At 30.3% G+C, this 20,978-nt stretch overlaps 4 protein-coding genes across 9 annotated transcripts in view; all 4 read right to left on the bottom strand.

Moving 5' to 3' along the window:
• Positions 1-3,892, bottom strand: part of Tasp1 (Taspase 1) — a 38,174-nt gene extending 34,282 nt beyond the window's left edge. Inside the window, exon 1 of the mRNA XM_074118797.1 lies at positions 1,310-3,892. The gene's annotated coding sequence lies outside the window, so the exon portion shown is untranslated. The remainder of the gene's footprint in view (positions 1-1,309) is intronic.
• Positions 3,893-4,728: 836 nt separating this feature from the next.
• LOC141450338 (uncharacterized) lies at positions 4,729-8,833 on the bottom strand. The gene is made up of 4 exons (XM_074120713.1): positions 8,735-8,833; positions 8,467-8,642; positions 7,268-7,433; positions 4,729-5,192 (listed from the first exon to the last, which is right to left on the bottom strand). Exons 1-4 carry the CDS (start codon positions 8,780-8,782, stop codon positions 4,830-4,832), a joined length of 753 nt encoding a protein of 250 aa, XP_073976814.1. The 5' UTR covers positions 8,783-8,833; the 3' UTR covers positions 4,729-4,829.
• Positions 8,834-9,078: 245 nt separating this feature from the next.
• Positions 9,079-15,198, bottom strand: LOC141449573 (V-type proton ATPase subunit E 1-like). 4 transcript variants are annotated; one of them, XM_074119225.1, is made up of 5 exons: positions 15,058-15,185; positions 12,609-12,772; positions 11,487-11,659; positions 11,108-11,282; positions 9,079-10,711 (listed from the first exon to the last, which is right to left on the bottom strand). In XM_074119225.1, the coding sequence occupies exons 2-5, from the start codon at positions 12,675-12,677 to the stop codon at positions 10,271-10,273; spliced, it is 858 nt and encodes a 285-aa protein (XP_073975326.1). In that variant the 5' UTR covers positions 12,678-12,772; positions 15,058-15,185; the 3' UTR covers positions 9,079-10,270. The 4 variants fall into 4 exon arrangements, with proteins under 4 accessions (XP_073975326.1, XP_073975257.1, XP_073975413.1 ...); XM_074119156.1 differs by lacking the exon at positions 12,609-12,772 and having other exon boundaries at positions 15,058-15,198; XM_074119312.1 differs by lacking the exon at positions 15,058-15,185 and having other exon boundaries at positions 12,472-12,610.
• LOC141450083 (serine/threonine-protein phosphatase PGAM5, mitochondrial-like) lies at positions 12,865-20,782 on the bottom strand. Of its 3 annotated transcripts, XR_012455948.1 has the most exons (7): positions 20,509-20,782; positions 19,502-19,638; positions 18,651-18,865; positions 16,946-17,076; positions 16,702-16,847; positions 15,156-15,713; positions 12,865-14,829 (listed from the first exon to the last, which is right to left on the bottom strand). XR_012455948.1 is itself a non-coding variant. In XM_074120166.1 (6 exons), the coding sequence occupies exons 1-6, from the start codon at positions 20,697-20,699 to the stop codon at positions 15,682-15,684; spliced, it is 852 nt and encodes a 283-aa protein (XP_073976267.1). In that variant the 5' UTR covers positions 20,700-20,782; the 3' UTR covers positions 12,865-15,681. The 3 variants fall into 3 exon arrangements, 2 of the variants coding, with proteins under 2 accessions (XP_073976267.1, XP_073976389.1); XM_074120166.1 differs by having other exon boundaries at positions 12,865-15,713; XM_074120288.1 differs by having other exon boundaries at positions 12,865-15,713; positions 16,684-16,847; positions 20,509-20,781.
• Positions 20,783-20,978: the final 196 nt, after the last annotated feature.

Genomic DNA, 20,978 nt, shown 5'->3' on the forward strand with positions numbered 1-20,978 from the left:
TTTAAAATATTCACTTCGAAGTATTTTGTCTCAAAAATTTTACCCAATGTCTTTTGGCTGTATAAAAATAAATTTGGTTATATACATATATATGTATGTAACTAAGCTTATCAGAAATATTGACATTAATTATTTAGAAAAATTATTTCCGTATCCATCTTAGTACTTGCTATTATTTTTTATTTATTTATTTTCTCTAAATTATCTATGAAACTAAAATACTAAATCGTAAGATATTTTTTTATTTGTAACCTGTTATGTGATTTTGGAAAATATAACCTCAACAATATTCTAGCATTATATGAAACAAAGCGGTTTACGGTAGTTAGTGCTATATAAATTAACTAATTGCTGGTTGGATGGTTTACTTATAATAAATTGTAAGTGTGGTTAATAAAGTACATATAATTGTTTAGCAATGTTTGCAATTAGAAAATTTATCAAATCTCCTGAATAGTGATTTAATTTGTTATGTAGGTTTTTTTGGGGGTTATTTCATACAAAATTTCATTTAAAATATTTAAACTTGATTTTTTTTTTTGTAAACGTGTAAAACAATATAAAGTAGGATTAATTGAAAAAGAATTACTTCGTAATTTAAACATATGGTACCAACAAGGTTGAAACCCTCTCGCAACTTTTACGTATGTATGTACATCATTATAGTTTAATAACATCCCAAGTATTTCCATTTTGTGATTATTACGTTTGTGTTTATGTGAATAGTCAATTTGTGTCTATATAATTTGTAGTTGCCAATTGATTTGTGGTTATTTAGCACGCTTGAGCGGAATAAACATTATAGGGTTTCACAATGTGACCCAATATTTCACGGAACCATGTTATTCAGCATCCTTTTTGCGATCACTTTCCATCTTTTCTTTCAATTCCCTTTTCTATGTATCCTTACAAGCTTGATTCATACGTAAAAGGTGGAAGCTCAGGTAGGAAAAATTAAAAGCAATACGCAATTGACAGAATGTACATTGTGAAGTTCAATATGTAGAATATGTTTGGCCAAATTATGTTTAAAACAAAAGAATATTTAACTCAAAAATTCTAAAAAAATTACCGCATTAATACTGTTAAATATTGTTCAAGCGTGTACATATATTTTTTATTCTATCCTAAGAGCGTGGTTATGCTGTGCCTAGTTTTACCGTATGTTTAAAGTATGAAAAATTTATTTTACAAAATCCTAGCTTTTTTTTGAGCGCGAAAAGCTACATCATTTAAAAAATAATAATTAGTTTATAGGTTCGCCTTATTTAACCCACATTAAACACACACATATGTACTTCATAATTACCTGTAAGATTGTGCACATGTCATGCAGATTCACGATGCACCTATTTATAAAACTTTCCTAATGCACTTTTACATCTATTTCTCGTCGTTTATGAAGCGTTTTCAGGAGAGGAAGGTAATGAACACGCGAACACTCGATTTTTTTTATCCATTTTCACGGCCTACATTATAGAATTGGTTGCACGTAGTTTTGATTTTATAAGCAAAGTATTTTTATTTTAATGTCTTGTCAAATATATATTGCTTCTTTTAATAAAAGCATTTATTAAATACTAAGGTAGTGCAATTGTATAAGATTCATTCAAGAATTTTGATTTTAATTTACGTTATTCAGTAAAATATAAATTACCAACACTGAAGTATAACATTAAAATATGTACGTGTATATGTAATTGAAATAAATAAATAAATAAAACCAAGTATAAAAGTATATATATGTATAAAACTATGTTACAATAGTATCATGACAAACATATTTTTAAAAATTACGCTAAAAAAGAAGTAATTTTTATTGTTACTGTTATCAAATTGTGTAATTTATGGTCAAAAGAAATATGTAAAATGTATTATAACATTACTTTATAGATATATCTTTAAATAAAATATTGTATATTAGGGAAAGAAAAGCATTAGCATATTTTTTTTATGGTCATTTATTAATAATATATTTAATTTCTGCCTAGTTATAAAAGTCGTAAGTCGATAAATACATAGAATTTTTTACATTTAAAGTAGCTTATAATTGGGTATAGAAAATTACAAATTTCGCGAAGTATTATGTTTAAAGTAAGGGAATGGTCAATCCACTACTGCCGGTAGAAATTTTTAATTTAAATATCAACTTGTTCGGCTTTAAAGTTATATTTGATCTTGTGAATCACTAAAAACACTACTCATGATGTTGTAATTGTAGTGGACCATTTAGATGAGATGACATACTTATCCTGATAAAGTTGTCCTGACAATATAGGAGTTATAAGAAAGTTTATGAAACTATTGTTTGTACTGCAAAAATAAACAGGAAGTCTGTTATATTTATTAGTTCAAGAAAGAGTAATTTCTTTTAAATCTAAAACATCTCATACACTTGCCTATCTTTTTTTAAAGATTCTTCTTTTATCTTGAAAGCACTTCAAATATATTTTTTTTCCATGAGTAAAATTCATGTTCGTTCAAACAAGCTATTGCCCCTAAAATGTTGTGTTTTGAATCTATCGCTTGCTGTAGGACAGATTATTCAAAAACATGCATCTCCAGTCATCTTAATTATATATTAGACAAGCCTTCTAACTGAAAAACAATTCCTAACACTTCCAGTAAATTTGAGGATTAGGATTAGGCCAGAAAGAATATGCACTTACTCACTCCAGTGGTGTCCTCTGATCCTCCAGTTCTATCGGTTTGATTACACTTGGGGTTCTAGTGAAAGGCGTGACAAAATGGCTGCTGAAGAGGCATGCTCCTATCTACGCCAGATGATAGTGTAGCTGGAGAAGGCCCAGTTGTAGGTATTCATTCTGAGAGACAGTTCCGAGATCCTGACAATGTTAAGTATTTTAACTATTTTTTTTATAGGCAGGATGGTGTGGGAATCGGAGAATGCGGAGCCAAACTTCGGTCGGACATCTTGGCTACTTTAGATGCAAAAATTTAGGCAAAGCTAATATTCATTTGGGCAGTAGAGGTCTTTAAGAAGGAATAACTTGATTCCTTAGTCATCTTATCGGACAGCCTTACAAGCTGTAAATTCCTATGAAGACTAATTAAGACCAGTGTGGGTTTGCTTGGATATATACATCCTGGCGAGTATTGTTAGCCAAAATAAGTCTATCTCATCCAGGTGCCCGCAAAGAGGTAATGATGCTGCAGATTGCTTAGACGTGAAGATGGTTCTATCGGGACCCAAGCTGTTATTTTTGGCTTTTTAAAATGCTTTATAAGTCTAGTTTATCAAGTCGCTAATGAGCTGGGTTGAAACTGCAAGCCCGAAGGGAACAAGTTACTAATCTTCAGATCCAAGATCTCTACGATATTTTGTGAGTTTTCTTCAAGGATTGGGTAAAGCCCTGTAAATCCGGCTAGCAATGCACAACTTTTGTAACAGTTTTTTGTTCTCGTCACTTACACGGTCACTTCAAATTTAAAGAAAGAATATTACTAAAGTTTATTTTGGAATGTACATTTAAAGGATTAACCTTTTCAAATGTAACCCTTTTGTAACATACTCATACCTACTATGTTTTTGGCATTTCATTAATGGCTGACTTATACATATACAATGTTTAAAAAGTCGATCTCACTTCGAATCGTAGCTGAACATACTTTAGATACCATAATTTGTAATATTTGCGTTTATATTTTTTAATAATAGTACCAAATATTTACGATATTAATTAGTTTAATTCTGCAATAAAAGAAAGAAAAACAAATGGTAAGGCTACATTCTAATTTGTAAGGAAAAAAAATGAGGACTTCTACTTCAAACAGTAACAAAGAAAATGTATAATGAAAATAGATAGTGCTTTTTATTTCATTGTTTTCTTTGATTTGATTTGATTTTTTTCATCATTGAAAAATAATGTATAGAGGAAAAACAAGATTTTCGAGAATATAGTATATAAACCTTGGTTAATAATTTACATATATAAAAATATGTTTAAGTTAAAATAATTGTCACTTTATAACATATGTGTTACATAATTTTTTCATAGCTTTATTAGAAAATATGCTATTAAAAGAAAAAAAAAATCTTTTTTCGAAAAATTATTTTGGGTTTTCATTTTTTCGTAATTCACCTCTACTCTCATTAATTGAAAGATATAAAAATTAATATCTTGTAGATAATATGGCTGTATTGAAATTCAGTAATAAAGCTTCTTAAAGCTATGAGGTAATCATGAAAGCCGGTTAGGAAATGTAGAAGAGGAATGTATTAGAGCAAAAGAAAGTTGAGAGCTTTTATGAGTTTTTGGACTTCAAGAAACCAGTTTATCGAGAAAGCTGACCTGTTGGATAAAAGTGTTGAAGAGAATTTTTCAACTATACATTGCTCCAGAATCTGTGGTAATCATCTCTGTCCGCTATTTAATTGCTAAAATAAAATAGTGGGGCTTGAAAAAAAAACTGATGAGTTGTAGTAATTCCTGCATCTGGTCAAAAGATTTATACAAAAAGTTATGCCTGAAGATTCGTTTATGTAAAAAACATTTTTTAGGTAAATTTAGTACAAATACATTTTTTAGGTAGATTTAGTCATATTTCTGAACGCCCACTTCGAGCCAGCACCTTAAGGTGGGGCGTTGTGGTCGCTGTGTGAGCGAAAATAATGACAGGTGTATTTGCCTTTGTAGAAGTAACAAAAAAAAAAAAAGAAAAGAGATTTGTTTTAAAATATAGTCCGGTAAAAATAAAACAAGGATGCAAAAATCGAACATTTTATTTCTAATAAAATGTTTAAGAATCGAATTAATCGATAGTAAATAAATAAAAGAAAAAAAATAATCTAGTTCTCCCATCTTTTATCATAACAGGGTTACAGCTGACAATGATTGTTCTTTCAATTCCCAATCGGAGAATGATTTTTTAGGTAGAAACTTTTTTCTCTTTTTCTTGAATATTTTTATATAAATGGCTGGTTGTAATAGATATGAGAGACGTTCAACTCTAGAGAACATTGTGTTATTCAGAGAGATTTTATTATCACCACTAACTAATATGATTCCGCCTCCGGTATCTTTGTCATCAATTGATCTCTCCTTTTCAATAGTCAATGATACTTTTATTCCAGTCATTTTTGTAAATTTTTTACCAACCTGTTTTGAAATATCATACGCTAAAGGTACATCACTTTCACGACACCATATTTTCACGTTTGATTCTAACATCTGAAAACAGAATAACAAAAACAAAAATAAAAGACATGAAATATTCATATTAAGAATATCTGTCACAAGAAAAGTCAAAAAAGTGTTGCGAGCATTTTGTACGAGAACTTAGTATTCAGAATGTCAAATTTATGGAAATAAAATCTATTGATTTTAGTGAGATTCGTGGGAAAATGATAAAAACTTGCACATTTGCAGAATAGTCTCGTACATCCACATTAAAATGAGAGTTTAGAGCAGTAGCGGGCACAAGGCATGAACCAGAACATATTCCTACGGTTACAAGAGCAACAACAATTTTCAAAAACCTTAACAAAACTAATAATTGGATATTCCTCACCTTAAGGATCAAACTTCCGAGCAGGAAATGAGAGCGTTGGCCCTGGAGACAAATACATTCCCTATACCCCGCTCGGGACTGGCTACATATCTACACAGATGGTTCCGCCCGAGCGGCGACTCATAACGTAGGGGCCGGTATGTACTGTCGAGAGTTTACGCTGGCTGAGCCAGTGGGTAGGATGTGCACTAATTTTGATGGGGAGGTCAAAGCTATCTTAAATAAAATCTCTGGATAAATTAATAGAATGGACAAAAGAAAACTCCAACTATACAGGGTGTTCATTTTAAGACGGCTCAAATGCATTTCATGCTTAAAGGGTTGATCTCAGCAAAAAAAATGTTAGAGGAAAAATTTGTTGCCCGCCACCTCTAGTTTCAGAATATGTGACTTGATTTTAGATTCCTGCCCGCAAACGTGGTTGACACACTACCAAAAGTGAGGGTTCGCAGTTGACCCCCATTTTCATATACACAATTTTAAACTGTATAAAAAGTTATGAAAGAAACCGGAAACCGCAATTCGATATCATATTTCCATTTTTAACTTGTTATCAAAGAGAAAGAAGAGCACGCGATAGGTCATTTTTAAGTATTTTTTCATCCCCTTTCTACTAAAAATATTGCCAAGCCAGTAAAGCTAGTATTTTACTTAATATCGTGAAATAAGTCGTTTTCCGAGTGATTTTTCTTAAGAGCTTTAGATGTTCTCAAGCATACACAAAATGGCTAAAAATTAATTTGACATCTGTTACAAACAAGAAGGTTTAATAATTATTTGGTACTTTTGGAAGAGTTGCGTTTAATTACCAAAAAAATTGGAAACCTCCTGCCACATATTTAAGTGATCAATATCTTTCATGTTAAGGATCAAACTTATTCCTTAATTTATGAAATAATGCACTTTACTCAATTTGTGAAGCATGTACTGTGCCCTTCAAAAGTGCCTCCTCTGGCTCGCAAGCCAGGTTAGCCTGGAGGTTATCAACTGTTCTCTGTGTCCGAGGAGGCACCTTTGAAGGTACAGTACAACGTTCTCCCAACTTAAGGAGTTATGGATGGAATTGTTTAATAACATCTTGGATACTGAGGAAGAACCAACATCCTTGACAGAAGCAGATATAATACTGCTGCAGAAAAAAAAGAAAGTGATATGGATGGTGTATAGCTAATTTTAGGATTTTGAGTATTACTTCTACTCTTAGCAGATTGTTTTTGTAAAATCAGCAGAATTTCGTAAGTATATAGTATTTATTGACTACATATCACACACCACTTTTTGTATAAAGCATTGAGAGCTCAAGATGTTCACCCAAATATGTAAATCTTATAAGTAAGATATATTCTAATAGTAAATCCAGAGTAGTGTTGGACAGAAATGGACCTTATTTTAACCACTTGCTGAGAAATGAAACAAGAGGATCCATTGTCGCCTACACTACGTGCTTGAAGAAGTGTTTATAAAGTTAAAATAGTGTGATACCAACAAATATAGAACTGATGTCAATATGAAAAGGTTGACTCATCTAAGGTTTGTCGACGACCTGGTGACCTAACTAAGATCTGAGATACCATGCTTCCCAAACGAAGTTTCCATTGATTTTTTTTTGTTTTTGTTCAAGCAAATTCACAGACCGAGAATAAAAACTCATTTTTGCAAGGCTCAGAGAATTTCAAAATTAATAGTTTGAATATTAGCATAACAGAAAATTAAAAATCAGTTACCAAAATATAACCTTTAAAAGCCCTTCTAATAGAAGCATTGAGAATAGCGTTCTGTACTTCGTTATTCCTGTTTCATCATGTAATCTTATTTTCACCTCTTCAATGATATCTCTGATTATACTGTGTCTCCAGGTGACATGGTTCATGCGTGCCTCGTTCTTCATTGTGATAATATCCCTGCTTATTTACATAACAGATCGTTTAAATAATAATCTTAATTTAACTTTCACATTGTCGGATCTAGATGTGCGGCTTTATGGAGATTAAGCTACTAAACTTAGAATTTAGTGGCGGATTTTCGCTTAGTGCCATTGAAATCAAAGAAGCCACAAAATAAATAATAATAAAAATAGGCAATTATTCAAAAAAATTTTAGATTCATCTGTTTATTTCGATATTCAATGAAACTATAATTTAATAGGAAATTAATAAACCCTTATTCTAACATCACCACATATGATCATGAATTGCTCAGATTTCAATGAATACTTTAGCAAATTGTAGAGAAAAGTAAGCTCTACAACTGGTTTGAATGGCAATGTTTTAGTGATAATAGATAAAGAGATATCAAAGGTTAAATTTTGAAGGTTTTACAAACAGTTTAAACTTTAAACCTCTATATCTCTCATTGTATTGTTCAGATTCTAATGAATTCTATACCAAATTGTAAAGAAAAGTTACCTCTACAACTGGTATAAATGGCAATGTTTCAGTGATAATAGATATTGAAATATAGAAGATTAAATTTTAGTGAGTTTTAAATTCCTTCAAATTTTAAACCTTTATATCTCTCTTCGTATTGTTCAGATTCTAATGAATTCTATACCAAATTGTAGAGAAAACAAGGGTCTACAACTGGTATGAATGGCAATGTTTTAGTGATAATAGATAATGAGATATAGAAGGTTAAAGTTTAGTGAGTTTTAACTTTCTTCAAATTTTAAACCTTTATATCTCCGTATTGTTCAGATTCTAATGATTTCTTTACCAAATTGTAAAGAAAAGTTACCTCTACAACTGGTATAAATGACAATGTTTTAGTGATAATAGATAATGAGATATAGAAGGTTAAACTTTAGTGAGTTAAATTTTAGAACGGTTATTTAATAGTGAATACTTAAAATTGAAAATCGTACCACGAAAATTACTATGTTCCCAATTTCTATGTATAATATTAAAAATTTTGATAAATCAATCAAGAAGAACGTACACCATATTCTTCTTTTTGACGAGTTTCTCTTTTTGTGCATAATGTAATTCTATAAAATGAACTTGATTCAAAATCTCTTTATATTTTTCAGCTTCAAATTCTTCATCACTTTTTACTTCAATTTCTTCTAATTTTTCTGCACAATCTTGTTGAATATGTAAAAGTACATTTTTCAACTAAAGTAACATAAAAGTTTATAGCCAGTATATTATTAATTTACTATAGTTAGTAGACATTTAATTGACTAAAATGATTTGAATAAGCTTACCTCTGCTTCAGAAGCGAAAAGCTCGTTGGTTTTACCACGACCAGTCATTTTAAATATCTATCATATCAAATTTACAATCAGATGATTGATTAAAAACCATTAATATTTATTTAACCAAAAAAAAAAAAAAAAATACAGTTAAAAATACTTAAAGAATGCCAATTGATGAAAATAAACGAACGAAAATCTGGTGGGAACTCTCCCAGGATACTTCAATTTTTCTTTTTTCCAATATAGAATTTTTTTATTTTAATTGCTAATTCACATTAATAACGTTTATTTGGCTTCACTAGCGGTTCAATAATGTAAGGTAGGACAAAACGGGAAATGAATTAAACAAGAGGTTAAACATAAAACACAATTTATTGGAACAAAAGTTAAGAATAATTACAAACTGAAAGCAGGTCCCTTGTTAAAATAATAATAGATAAATTCCTAGTGGTCAGTCTGTGTCGTCGAGACCTCTCTCACAGCCAGCCACGCACAGCTCAGCAATCACCCAACCTCTCTCAACACGAAATACACCTAATGAGCGCACAGGCCATACTGGATGTCCGTCTCGCTGTAGGCCGCGCTCCCCACTCCACTATGCTAGGGGCCTGTGTACACCCAGCCAAGGCCCCCCTCCTCCTCTCGTTCTCTATTCCACTTCCGTTACAATATTAAAAAGACTATTCTGGAAAGCCTGAAGTCGTCTCGTAAACTACACGTTAAATTCATTTTTTATGAAAAGGATTTGAACCAAAAGTAATAATTTAATGAGTAGATGGAATGTTGATGCTTAAAGAAACAGTTCAAAAAATGAAGCCTTCTGTTCAAGTTAAATAACTTTCTAAAAAATCTAAATTTATAAACAAATTTATTTCTTATTATTAAAAAAGGTGATTACAACTTATAATTCATAAAATTCACTTTTGACACCACAACCTAACCCAGAAAATGAATTTCCCACGAAAAACATTTCATTAAAAGTATTAACTTTTTTTTAAAAATAAAATCAGTGTAGTTTTTAAATATTGCTAATGTTTTTTAATTAAATAAATTAGTAACATAATTAAATTAATGTTAGAAAGGGAATAGTACAATAATACTCAATTTATTATCATCATTGAGTTTTATTTTTGCTGACGAACTCTAGGAAATTAATCGATTAATTAATTGATTATTTGCCAAAATCAAAACTTTCAAAAAGTCATAGGAATTTAATCAGAAATTCCACGATAAAATTCAAAAGCCTAGATGTATTTTCTGTGGACGAAACGCTCAGTAAACATAGTCTGAGATAGATTGATGCTATAGATGTGTTGAGATTAGTCAGAAAAGTCTACAAAGAAAGGAAACAACGATCACCTGCATGCAGAAAGACTGAGAGAAAATGAACCAATAGTTTGGGTCTACCTTACCATATTATCGATGCACAAACTTCTCAATGAATATCAGAAAAATCTAAAAAGTAAAAGACATTTTGATTTTTTAAATAAACTACTTTATTGATTTTTTTAAAAATAATATATATATATATATATATATATTTTTTTATTCATCTTCTAATCGTTCTTGTTCAATTATACTCTGAGCCAGAGTACGCTGTATTTTCGTTTCTTTCCTTGGTCGTCTCTCTCGTGCTGATTTATAGGATAATAGATATATATTATTTTCATCAGCTGAAAACGATAAATCGTAATATTTCCTGTGTTTGCTAAGTCCAAACAATAGATATCTAATCAATGGATTAGACAAAAACAAAACTCGATCTAAACGAACCGACAGGGCATTTCTAACATAAACTGTTTCTCTTATATTGAATATATCAACTCCTCCGCAAGATTCTAATGGTAAATATTTCTCAGTATCGGCAAGTATATTCACCGATATTCCAGACATTTTCTCGAATTGTTCTGCAGCTTGTTTCAGTACAGACATACCAATTCTTAAATCACTTTTACGAAATCTTACTTTTACTTCGGTTTCCACCAGCTACTAGAAAATAAAGAAAAAAAATCTAATTATAAAGGGGTGTAACCTTCCTCTCCACTTTCACTTAAAAACAGTGCATAGCACATACGATTCTAGAAAATGAGGAGACGATTTATTTTCATAAGTCTGAGACAGTTTTAAAGTTCAATATGAATATGTGTTTATATTCCAGTAAGGATGTGAAGTCCAAGCCATTGATATAAACAAAACACGATCTAACTACTAAATAAAATTATAAAAATGAAAAATAAATAAATTATAGAAACTAAACAAAAATAGATAAACTAAAAAAATAAAATCATTAGCGGCTTATTAAACTTAATATTAGAATATATTCTTCTTAAGGTGGGATCACAAGATTTGTTCAATTCTTTTTAAAAATATATAGCTTGTTACCTTGCATAATCCCTGCAGAACTAATGAATACAATATCCTTCGGTAAGCTTTCCTATGAGCTTTGTGGTCAACATTGCCTAACCGATTATGTACGGCTAATACTACATTTAATAATAATTTATCTCTTTCCACTAACTGTTCAACACGTTTGGAATTCTGCAATCTGCTTCGAAATCTGTAAGAAAAAATAATTTCTTCAATAGTATAATAATTATTATGTGAATGATTAAGATCAAATTCATTTTGATTTAAGCAGATCTAAATAAGACGCCCTTACTTTAATGCGTCTATAATTATGGTCTCCGCTGGTAACACTGTCGAAATTAAAACATTTTTGGATAAGTTGAAAGTCAAATAAGTAAAACTGAAAATTAATTACAAATTGTAATCAGTCGCATATTTTGATTGCTTTCTTTCCAGATAGACGTCATATAGTTCCATTTTTCTTTGTGTTTCTTCTAAAAACTTATCCGCTTCAAATTCGGCTTCTTTGTCAATTTCATTAACCATTTCTTCGGCTGCATTTTCTATTCGAACGATAAGCTCTGATATCTGCAGTATATGAATTTAAAATAATAGTGCATGATTCTTTTAATTTATTTGTACAGGAAGTGCGATCCAAAAGATTTATCATTTATCCAATTAAAATCCCAAAATTTCATTGCTTCTTCATGAATTCGATTCTTCATTCTATGCTCTAGTTCTACCTACTATGAAGCCGGCATACTATTCCAAAAATTATTTAGCTTCATCAGAAGCTTCTGGTATCATTTTAGAAGTTACAACCTCACTATCTTTTTTACGATTAAAGTAAAATTAATTGCCTGCAAATGGCTCTATTTTCTCATTTATCTTAAAAATTACAAAGATGCTAATATCACTTTTTGTAAATACGTGCACATTGTACAGCTCTACTCTTCCTCTGTATTGGTAAAGTCAAAGTGGCCAAGTTATTCATCAGACATACCGACCACCGTTCGTCGAGGAGAAAAGGTCAGGATCAGAACATTTGGATCACACTTCTTATGTGTAGGGGAAGTTAACAACTTACAATATTGTTTACACCAAACAAAAAATTAGGAATGATTTTTTTTTTATAATCTAAGATATGCCATGTGTAGAAAACTATCTACAATTCAAATGAGTAAAAAAGCATTTCTGCTTTGTTGATTAATTCTGACTAAACCTAAATGTCTCGTCCTCCAAATGAAACTTTAAATTTGAATTTTTGGTGATTTAGCCAGTCACCGGTTAATTATTAAAAATCAATCGCCTAATTCACTTTTTTCGTACTGTGCAGACCGCAAAACATGTATTTCCGGAAAAGAATCAAATGAAAAATTTGCCAATTTTATAAAACTCACCCTTACAAGAAAATAAAGAGAAATAAATTTTCCGACAGCACGGGATCTTTGTAAGGCCACTCATAATTTTCATTCTATTGTCCCTCAAGTAATATTTATTTTTTATTTAAATAAGCTTTTATGTGATGTATACTTACACGAATTTGACATTCTTCATCAGAGAGCGGGGTATCCATAGCTCTTTGGATTATTTTTTTTTTAAACATATGATTAAATTAGATTTTACGCCAAAATATAAAAAGCACATATACAAAAGTTCTGAATATTTAAATTTTTCTTCGTAATCTTTTGAGGAAAAAAACTATAAGCAATAGATTGTATCTGTAAATCTTGCATTTTATTTCTCTCTTCCTAGAGTTCTCTTGCGTAGTAATACAAGGAGCAAGACAAAAGTTTTTTGTTTGTTAAAAAAAATGTATTTATTAAACTGTGGTACAGTCATTTTCAGTACTATATTATAGTATAAAAAAAAAAAGAAAGCAAAACACACAAGCTATTTAAAATAATAATTACAAAATAACAATTAAGTGTACAAATGTTTACAAAACGAAACTTCAAGGTGTGTAAACTTCTCGCGACAAGCAGATACTTCATAGGTTAGGTTAGAAAAGTGTAGAAAAGAACGTATTTAAAATCTACACTCTAGCATGACAAACAAAGTAGAAGAATTTAGTGTAATTACACGAAACTTAAACTTCACTTACTACAATTCAAAACTTAAAACGCCGGAAAAATTTAGAAATGTGCGAGTGTATGAAAATGTCAAGTGTCTTAAGTGGTTTCAATAAAACTTGAATACGTACTTATAAAAAATATAAGTTGACCACTATTAAGTAATTCTAGTTTTCAAGAAAACCTAACTACGTCTGTTACGTATTAGTAAGAAAAAAGTCGTGTGCGTGAGTATTAGATGTTACATATTAAATATATTAAATTGGAAATAGTTATCATGATCAATTGTGCCGAAAATATCTGACAAAAACTATTTCAATCATTCGGCTTGTTAGAAATAAAAGAGAAAGAAATGTTAAAAAGACGATTGATTTTTCGCTCAATATACTCAATGGAAAACGACAATACATTTTTAGTCAAAATAGTTCCATGGGAATAAATAAATTTTCCTGAATACATTTTTCACGGTTTTAACTTCTTTTTTTTTAAAGAAAAACCACTTGTTCGATAATCTTTAAACTTACTATAATTATAGCTTAGAAATAGTTTTATAACTTTTATTAGAAACATTTTTCTGGAACAATTCTATTACTATTTATGAAGAGATGTTACATAAATTTTATCATTATTTTAACAAAACAATTATAATATCAATGAAATGGCCAACTAAAAGGTCTGTAACAAGTAACCAATTCAAAACATTAATGCAGTAAATTTAAATTATATTCGTTATAAAAATTTGAATAAGCTTTTTCTAACGTATCTAACTGGCTGATATTACGAATGTAAAGAAATGAATTGAAATATGAATGAAATGTTGGGTACTTGCTGTCAGCAAGTTGCTGAATTATGTACTTTTTGTTTTCATCAACTTAACTTTTTAAACTGAAGATTTTTGTTAACGAGATTTATGTATACAATTTATATATATTTAAATATTAATATATTTGTAATTTACAACACTTTACATCACAATTTTCATTAGTGTCTTATAGTTTTCAAGAAAACCTGATTACGTACTCATAAGAAATAAAACACAAAAAATGCTGAAGCTATGCGTTTGTAGGTGAAAACGAAAGATTTCTTTGATCACCATATAGAACGAGATTAGTTTAAAAAATTTAGTGATGAACTAAAAGACAGTTTAGGGCATCCTTCTTGTGTACTAAGGCTTTTATTAGGGAAACAAGGAGTTCGAATTAAAAGAATTATGAGCTCCACTCTAGTTGCTGTATTTACTTATTTTTCAACAACTGACATGCGCTTAAATAAAAAAATAATAACAAATAAAGGAAGTAATGGACCGAAATCCTAAGAAGAAACTTGGTTAATGGCTGGATTCTCCAAAAAAAACCCGGCATCACCAGTTTAAGAGTATATTTACTCTTAAATTAATCCAATTATTTCGTGCCAACAAACATTCATAATTGGGCTTATCATTATTCACAGTTTTTGCTAAATCGCAAAAAGGTTTTGTACTAAAACAATCGTCCACGCACCCCCTAACAAAATCTAATATCCACATTTATATAACTTACATTAATAAAAATCTTGAACAATTTGCTAGCAACTTTTAATTTTAGAAACAAATTTCGATTCCTCACTGACATGATGGTAACACATACAACGCAGAGAAATGTGAAAAAAAGTTTTAAGAAAGTCCACAGTAAGTACTTCTTCGAAATCCTATTGAAATAAATCATCCTTTTTTAAAAAAAGTTACAAAATAAAAATCTGCTTTAAAAATAGAATATCAAAATTGGAAAAATTTAAGTAGTTTCCGAGAAATTGTGAAAAACTGAAAGAGCCTATCAAGAATCAAATATTAATTCTCTTCAAAGTTTTTAATTTTAACAATTCTTTTAATACTAATTTATAATAATACTTTGTTTTTTATTTGTAGAGGATACCTACATCCAGGCACTCTATTTTAAGTAACCATCTTTTCGTACTGAGATTTTTTTTAAATTTATTTATTGTTCCAAAAGACAAAAAATCGTATAGCATCTTACGTTATTTATATTTTCCTGCACACATTTCCACAGTCTTAGTAAAAATAATAATACTTTAAAAATAAACTGGTACTGTAAACAAAACAATATCTCAGCAGTTTAAATAAAATTAAAATGTGTTTTAAAAGAAAAGTAAATAAATAAATATTAGAATTTGTTTTAAAAGAAGTGCAATAATACATTAAATATTTCATCACTTTTTTGATCTTAAAAACACGTCTTTCACATTTTATTTAAAATTTACACGTATAATAAAATTATTTACTAAGTGTAAAACATTATATTCGTAATAAAATAAAGATGTAATCTTGAGTAAGATCATTTATTGATTTTTTTTTTTACCCATAAATTGAACTTCAAGATGAAATGGAATTTAAAAATTATTTTTCTCCTTTCTTGGTTCATACGCCATAAAACGTTTTTTTTAAAGGCGTTTCATTTAAGATGTATTATTTTGATTCTGGCCATCAATCAAAGGCTTGAAATTCATTTATATAAATTATTTAATGATCTTGATGAATGGATTTTAATACTGGATTTTTTTACGCCTTCTGTTACCTATAAAAAATAATGAATAATTGAAAATTTTTAATTTCAAAGTTAAAAAATATTAACATTTCTATGTAAATAATATTCGTAAATATGAAATAACAATAATAAAATATGAGATTATGGTCGGAAATGATATCTAATGGAAAAACTTGCTATGGAACTATCTGTTTTGATGTTTTCTGAATCCAAAAAAGTAGTTCTTAGGAAATTGGTCTCTGAGTGCGATGATAATATCTCAAAAAAACGAAAAATCGCTGGAAGGTGGAACTTTATATTTAGTTTTGGTCTCATTTGAGTACCCTATAAGTAACTTAGCGATCACAATCCGTTAACGGGAGAAGTGTCTTCTGTGTTGGCTGAACGAGAGTACCTAAACTGTCAAGATAAACCAACCTTTAAGGATAATCGCAAGTTAATCTTCAGGACTTAATTATAATTGTCAATAGTATTCGCTATTCGAAAGCTTGGCGATAAAATGAATGAAAAACAAATTATGACTGAAACTGGTAACTTTCTAGTAGTAAATGAGAACAATATGGAACAACTATTTACATATCCAAGATGACAATCAACTTTGGGAAAGACTTTTGATAGCCCAGCAACACAGAATTTCGTACGACCCAAAAATTTACATCACCATCCCGTCACTGATGAGCATATAAAAACAACTCACGAAGTACTACGTTGAATCGAAACAGAGCATCATCTCTGTTCGTTATCGGTGGGAAGTGAACTATCAGAAAATATCCCAAAACAGTTGGGGGGGGGGGGGTAATCCGCGAAGAATTAACGAGAATATTGGTTATTTTAGAATTATTTGGTAATCTCAAACACTCTACAGTAAACTTTCTTTCTAATTCCCTCATTGGGTATTCCAGAAAGATTTGGCACCTGGCCAGAAGGGGGGCTCCAACCAAGACTGGCTATAGAACTTTGGTCACAGTAAAAATATTAGGATTTAAAAACAATATATTACAAAATAAAAGGAATCAACTTGTTGTAAGCGCAGTTGGAGGCATAAAGCCTGCATCTCCATAGCATCTCATCAAGACTCTGCCGTCAGGTAAAATACTTAACCATGTAATACTAGCGTGTCTTAACGACAATCGTAACCATCCTTCAGGAGGATATTGTAACGCTCTGGAAAAAAAACAACAAAAAATATCCAAATAATTAAATAAAACAAATCATTTAAATAAATAAATAAATAAATAAATAAATCAAATTAATGTAAACACCTGCATACAAAATATCTGATGACATTTGCATGGCAAACAATGATATCATAAGTATCGTATTCCTGTTTGCTTTCAGCTCTATAGAAAAACTTTCTGAAAGCAGCTTCAATTCTTGGTCCATCTTGATGAAACTGGGAAATGATTGTTTCTATTAAAGTAACTGCTCTTTATTTAAATGTTTATATTATTATTTTTTAACCGCAAATTATTAACTAAATTAACCAATAATTTAATAAAAAAAAAAGCTCTACTGTGGTTGTGTCATGGACACGGCCGTGTGTTGTATGTGAATACGAATACGTAACGGTTTATATTTTTTATATAAAATATTTTTATTTATGTATTTAGGATGAAATCAAGGAAACAAATAATTACTGTGTTACAATATAACTTTATTAATTATAGGTCTGTTATACGAAAAGTACGACACAAATGGCATACAAGATACATCCGAGATTTCTGGTAAACGTTAAATCAATATAGGTATTACCTAACGTTGTTGGTGAAAGTTCAATATTAGACAAATTGAACTCGCTGAGCATGAAGTCGGGCAATGAGCGGTTTTGTGAGACATCAACATTAAAGTCTCCAACTATCATAATTGGTGTAGTAAGATCAGGCTCGTAATCGGTTGTAATTTTAGAGTTGATTTTGGAGTATTTTAACAACGATCCTAACATAAAGAGTTTAATTTCTGCTAACGCTGTGCCCGGATGGATATACACACATCCGAGTACGAATTTGAAGACGCCATTGGCCTTTTTCGTTTACCAGGCAGACATATATGGCGACTCCACCGGCTTTGAGACTTTTACCATTCGATTGTTCTTTAGAAGCCCTTTCCACACCGTATACGATCTCTGTATTTGGTTTTGGGCTTTTCGACGCGTAAAGGCCGACATTATATATTTTTGATAATATTTTTTTATTCAAACACCTTTATTTTATTCACTGTCACTATTTTACACTAATGTTTTATATACAATCGATAGATTGTGATGACAGCTGACGATTAAAACTTAAACGAACATCGTAGCTTCTCCGAGTCAAAAATTATACTAATTGCAAATCTCGATACGCAGCAAAATGATCTCAAAATGGCGGCGCTTCCCCCTCCACCGCGCGCGATGTGTCACAATCCTCGCTTATCGTAATCAATTCTTTAATCCTTTAGCTATCCAATTTAATTTTGGATGTAGACGATAGATTCGAAACTATAATGCCAAACTGTATCCCCCGATTTTGTTATCATTATCTTGAATACTCTTTACTCTTAACTCTTGAATACTAAACTTGACTAAAAAGATAGTAGGGTATTATAAATTTTCACTAAAATATACTGTTGAGGGAAGCATGAAGTCTCAACTCCTCCAGAAACATACAAAAATCAATGTTGGCGATTACATCTTTAGAGAAATGTTTTCAATTCTCTTTATCTCTATCTCCCTCACACACACCCAGATCATTTGTTAACATCACTTTTTAGGACTCATATCCCCCATAAATATGTATTTCCAGAGAATACTCAAATTCGTCGATCAAATAATATTGCAATACTACCTCTTAAGAGGGTTAGAGAAAATAATAAATAATTTAAAGAGATTTATTTTAATAAAAGTTGTAAATGTAATTAAAAAGTATTTCTGGAGTATTTTCCGAAATACATAAGTCAGTAATAATAAAAATAAAATAATGAAATACATACATGATGTGGAGATTTAACATGTCCAACTGGAGGTTCAGGAATTATAGGTGCTCCTTCCTCTAATAATTTACAATCTTTAGTAGGCACATCCGGTATAAATGCATGTATAAGTTTTGCTGTTTCTATAGCTCGACACATTGTGGAATGTACTAATTTTGTATATGGTAGATTCAATTCTTTCAGTCTTTTTCCAGTTAAAATAGCTTGTGATTTGCCTGTTTTAAAAAATAGTCATTATGATTACTAATTTGAATCAATTTTATGGATGCAGGAGTATTGCTACCTAATAAATAAAGTTTAGAAAGATTGAGCTATTGAATGTAGTGCCTAGCAGGAAACCTCTCGTGAGTATGATTACTTCAACTCCCAACGTTCTCCAAAAATCTACGAGTATCTCGTAAGATCAGTGTAAGTGGTTATTTGCCTTCACAACCTTAGTGCATTATGCTCTTTACAAACGCATTGAACGTTTTATTCTTTGTTTCTGTGAAGTAAGAACCAGATCCTTCTACATATACGTGACATCCCATCTTCAAGTTAAGTCATGGCGAGCGTAGCTTCTTTCTTTCAGTATTGCAAAATGTATGTGGCAACTGGCTGAACTCCATCGAAGCACTAAATTCCTTTGAGAAGTGGCTAATCCATTTCCTTGGATTGGGATAAATTTGAAAGTGAGGGTTGGTAGGCCTAAATTTCGCAAAACATTGAAGGACTAATCTCCAGCTACCTCTGTAAACGTTTTATCGAACTGTAAGCGCTTGATAGGTTTAGGAAATTAGGCCTGCAAGAATGGCAGCAACTGACAACAACACACCAACTGATATTAATACTGTAATATTTTGTTAACTTACCTAATTCAGTCAAGCACCTCTCTTGATCAGTTTCACCAGATAAATTGTACTGGCCATGTCTAATTAAAATTATATGTCTGATACATCTTGATTTGTCATCTCTACTATTATCATCCTTTCTTCTAGTGCAGTCTCTCCTATAAAATAAAAAATGGTAATTAAAACAAGATTATGTTTATCCATTGAGATTTCGTATTGTTTACAGGCAATTGCTCCTTTTTATTGTTCTTCATTGTTAATTGTGGGTGTTAATCTAATTTGTTCTGAATTCATTTAATTTAAAATTAACTGTGAGAGCTTATATTTAATATGAATACTCAAAAGTAAAATTAATTTTCCCCATTTGGATAAAAGTTGGACTCATCATTATTATTAAAACAGTATCAAATTTTTGGTCTAATATTGTTAAATAGAGTGCAATTAACAAAGGTTTTTCAAGAAGTCGCTGGTTAGTTTTTCAATTATTGAAGTAATGGGCTAATGGAAGTGAAAAAGATGTGTATAGCAAAATAACTTAGCTGTAAGAAAAACCTAACCAGTTCTTACAGATACATAACAAGACTTAACAAATACAGTAATATGACTTCATAATTGGCATGGATTCATAAAATGTCTCGCACTCAAAAATAGTAATGATTAATAAAAAATAGTATTAGTTTAAATAAGTGAATGAAGAGTAATTTAAGAACTTAAGCAGTTTTTAGTTAAAAAATTATAGTATCTAATAATAATCTATCTTGAAGAAGTAAAACGTGCTTATACTACAAGGCTGTTAAATAAAAACTAATCTCCCAAAGTAAAAAAAAAAAAGCACTGCTTTTTAATGGATTTTTTGGGAGTTATTTTCATGGCTTATTTTTTGTTTTGTTGTTAATAACAGTAGATTTTGGCTTAACATGGAGCTCGGCTAGCCTACGACAAATAATAATAAAAAATTAAATTTTTTCCTACTGAGCCATTTGGAAAATTGCTAGCAGAAGTTTTGAACAAAATGACAATCAACTAACTTATCCCAATTGTAATCCCACTTTGTTATCGTCTGAGGAAGAGCATTTAAATTTGAACTATCGTAAGTATTGTCCACCAAAGTAGCACAAAAAACTCTTTTGTTTAAGTTGTCATTATTAAAATAAAGTACAATGCTTGCAGCAGTTCCAAAACCCGCTGATAATTTAATCAGTTTCCCAAATGAGAACATCAGTACAAGTTAAAATAGAACGAGCCGCTTTTAACACCTCACGTGAAGGTTAGAATGACTGACTACTAATGAAGATTAAGAACTAGGTAATGCTATACCAGCATATAGAACATATGATCGCTGTATAAGGGGAAAACATTGTATATTATAATTTGCATTATATTATACAAAAGGAAGTTTTATTTATTTTAGGTGCGTATTTTTTATTAACTGAATGAACATAACATTGTTATTAATTTAACCTAATAAATTAAATTTATTTCATCAAATTAGTTCACT

The sequence above is a fragment of the Rhodnius prolixus genome, unplaced genomic scaffold, assembly GCF_049639745.1.
Source record: "Rhodnius prolixus isolate KJV_2025 unplaced genomic scaffold, Rpr scaffold_1, whole genome shotgun sequence".
Taxonomy (NCBI): Eukaryota; Metazoa; Arthropoda; class Insecta; order Hemiptera; family Reduviidae; genus Rhodnius; species Rhodnius prolixus.

What these genes read in the sequence shown, in the direction of transcription:
- LOC141450083 (XM_074120166.1), bottom strand. Translation starts at nt 20,699, where the DNA reads ATGTTCTCATTTGGGAAACTGATTAAATTATCAGCGGGTTTTGGAACT. An exon ending in TGGGATTACAATTGGGATAA is followed by an intron (nt 19,639 to 20,508) that starts GTTAGTTGATTG and finishes TTTATTTTATAG; the next exon opens with GAGAGACTGCACTAGAAGAA. An exon ending in GAGGTGCTTGACTGAATTAG is followed by an intron (nt 18,866 to 19,501) that starts GTAAGTTAACAA and finishes TTTTTAAAACAG; the next exon opens with GCAAATCACAAGCTATTTTA.
- LOC141449573 (XM_074119156.1), bottom strand. Translation starts at nt 15,150, where the DNA reads ATGCTATACGATTTTTTGTCTTTTGGAACAATAAATAAATTTAAAAAA. An exon ending in TATGCGACTGATTACAATTT is followed by an intron (nt 11,283 to 11,486) that starts GTAATTAATTTT and finishes TTTTTCTTACAG; the next exon opens with ATTTCGAAGCAGATTGCAGA. An exon ending in TTCTGCAGGGATTATGCAAG is followed by an intron (nt 10,712 to 11,107) that starts GTAACAAGCTAT and finishes ATTTTCTAGTAG; the next exon opens with CTGGTGGAAACCGAAGTAAA.
- LOC141450338 (XM_074120713.1), bottom strand. Translation starts at nt 8,782, where the DNA reads ATGACTGGTCGTGGTAAAACCAACGAGCTTTTCGCTTCTGAAGCAGAG. An exon ending in TTTTCGCTTCTGAAGCAGAG is followed by an intron (nt 8,643 to 8,734) that starts GTAAGCTTATTC and finishes ATGTTACTTTAG; the next exon opens with TTGAAAAATGTACTTTTACA. An exon ending in TATTAGAAGGGCTTTTAAAG is followed by an intron (nt 5,193 to 7,267) that starts GTTATATTTTGG and finishes TTCTGTTTTCAG; the next exon opens with ATGTTAGAATCAAACGTGAA.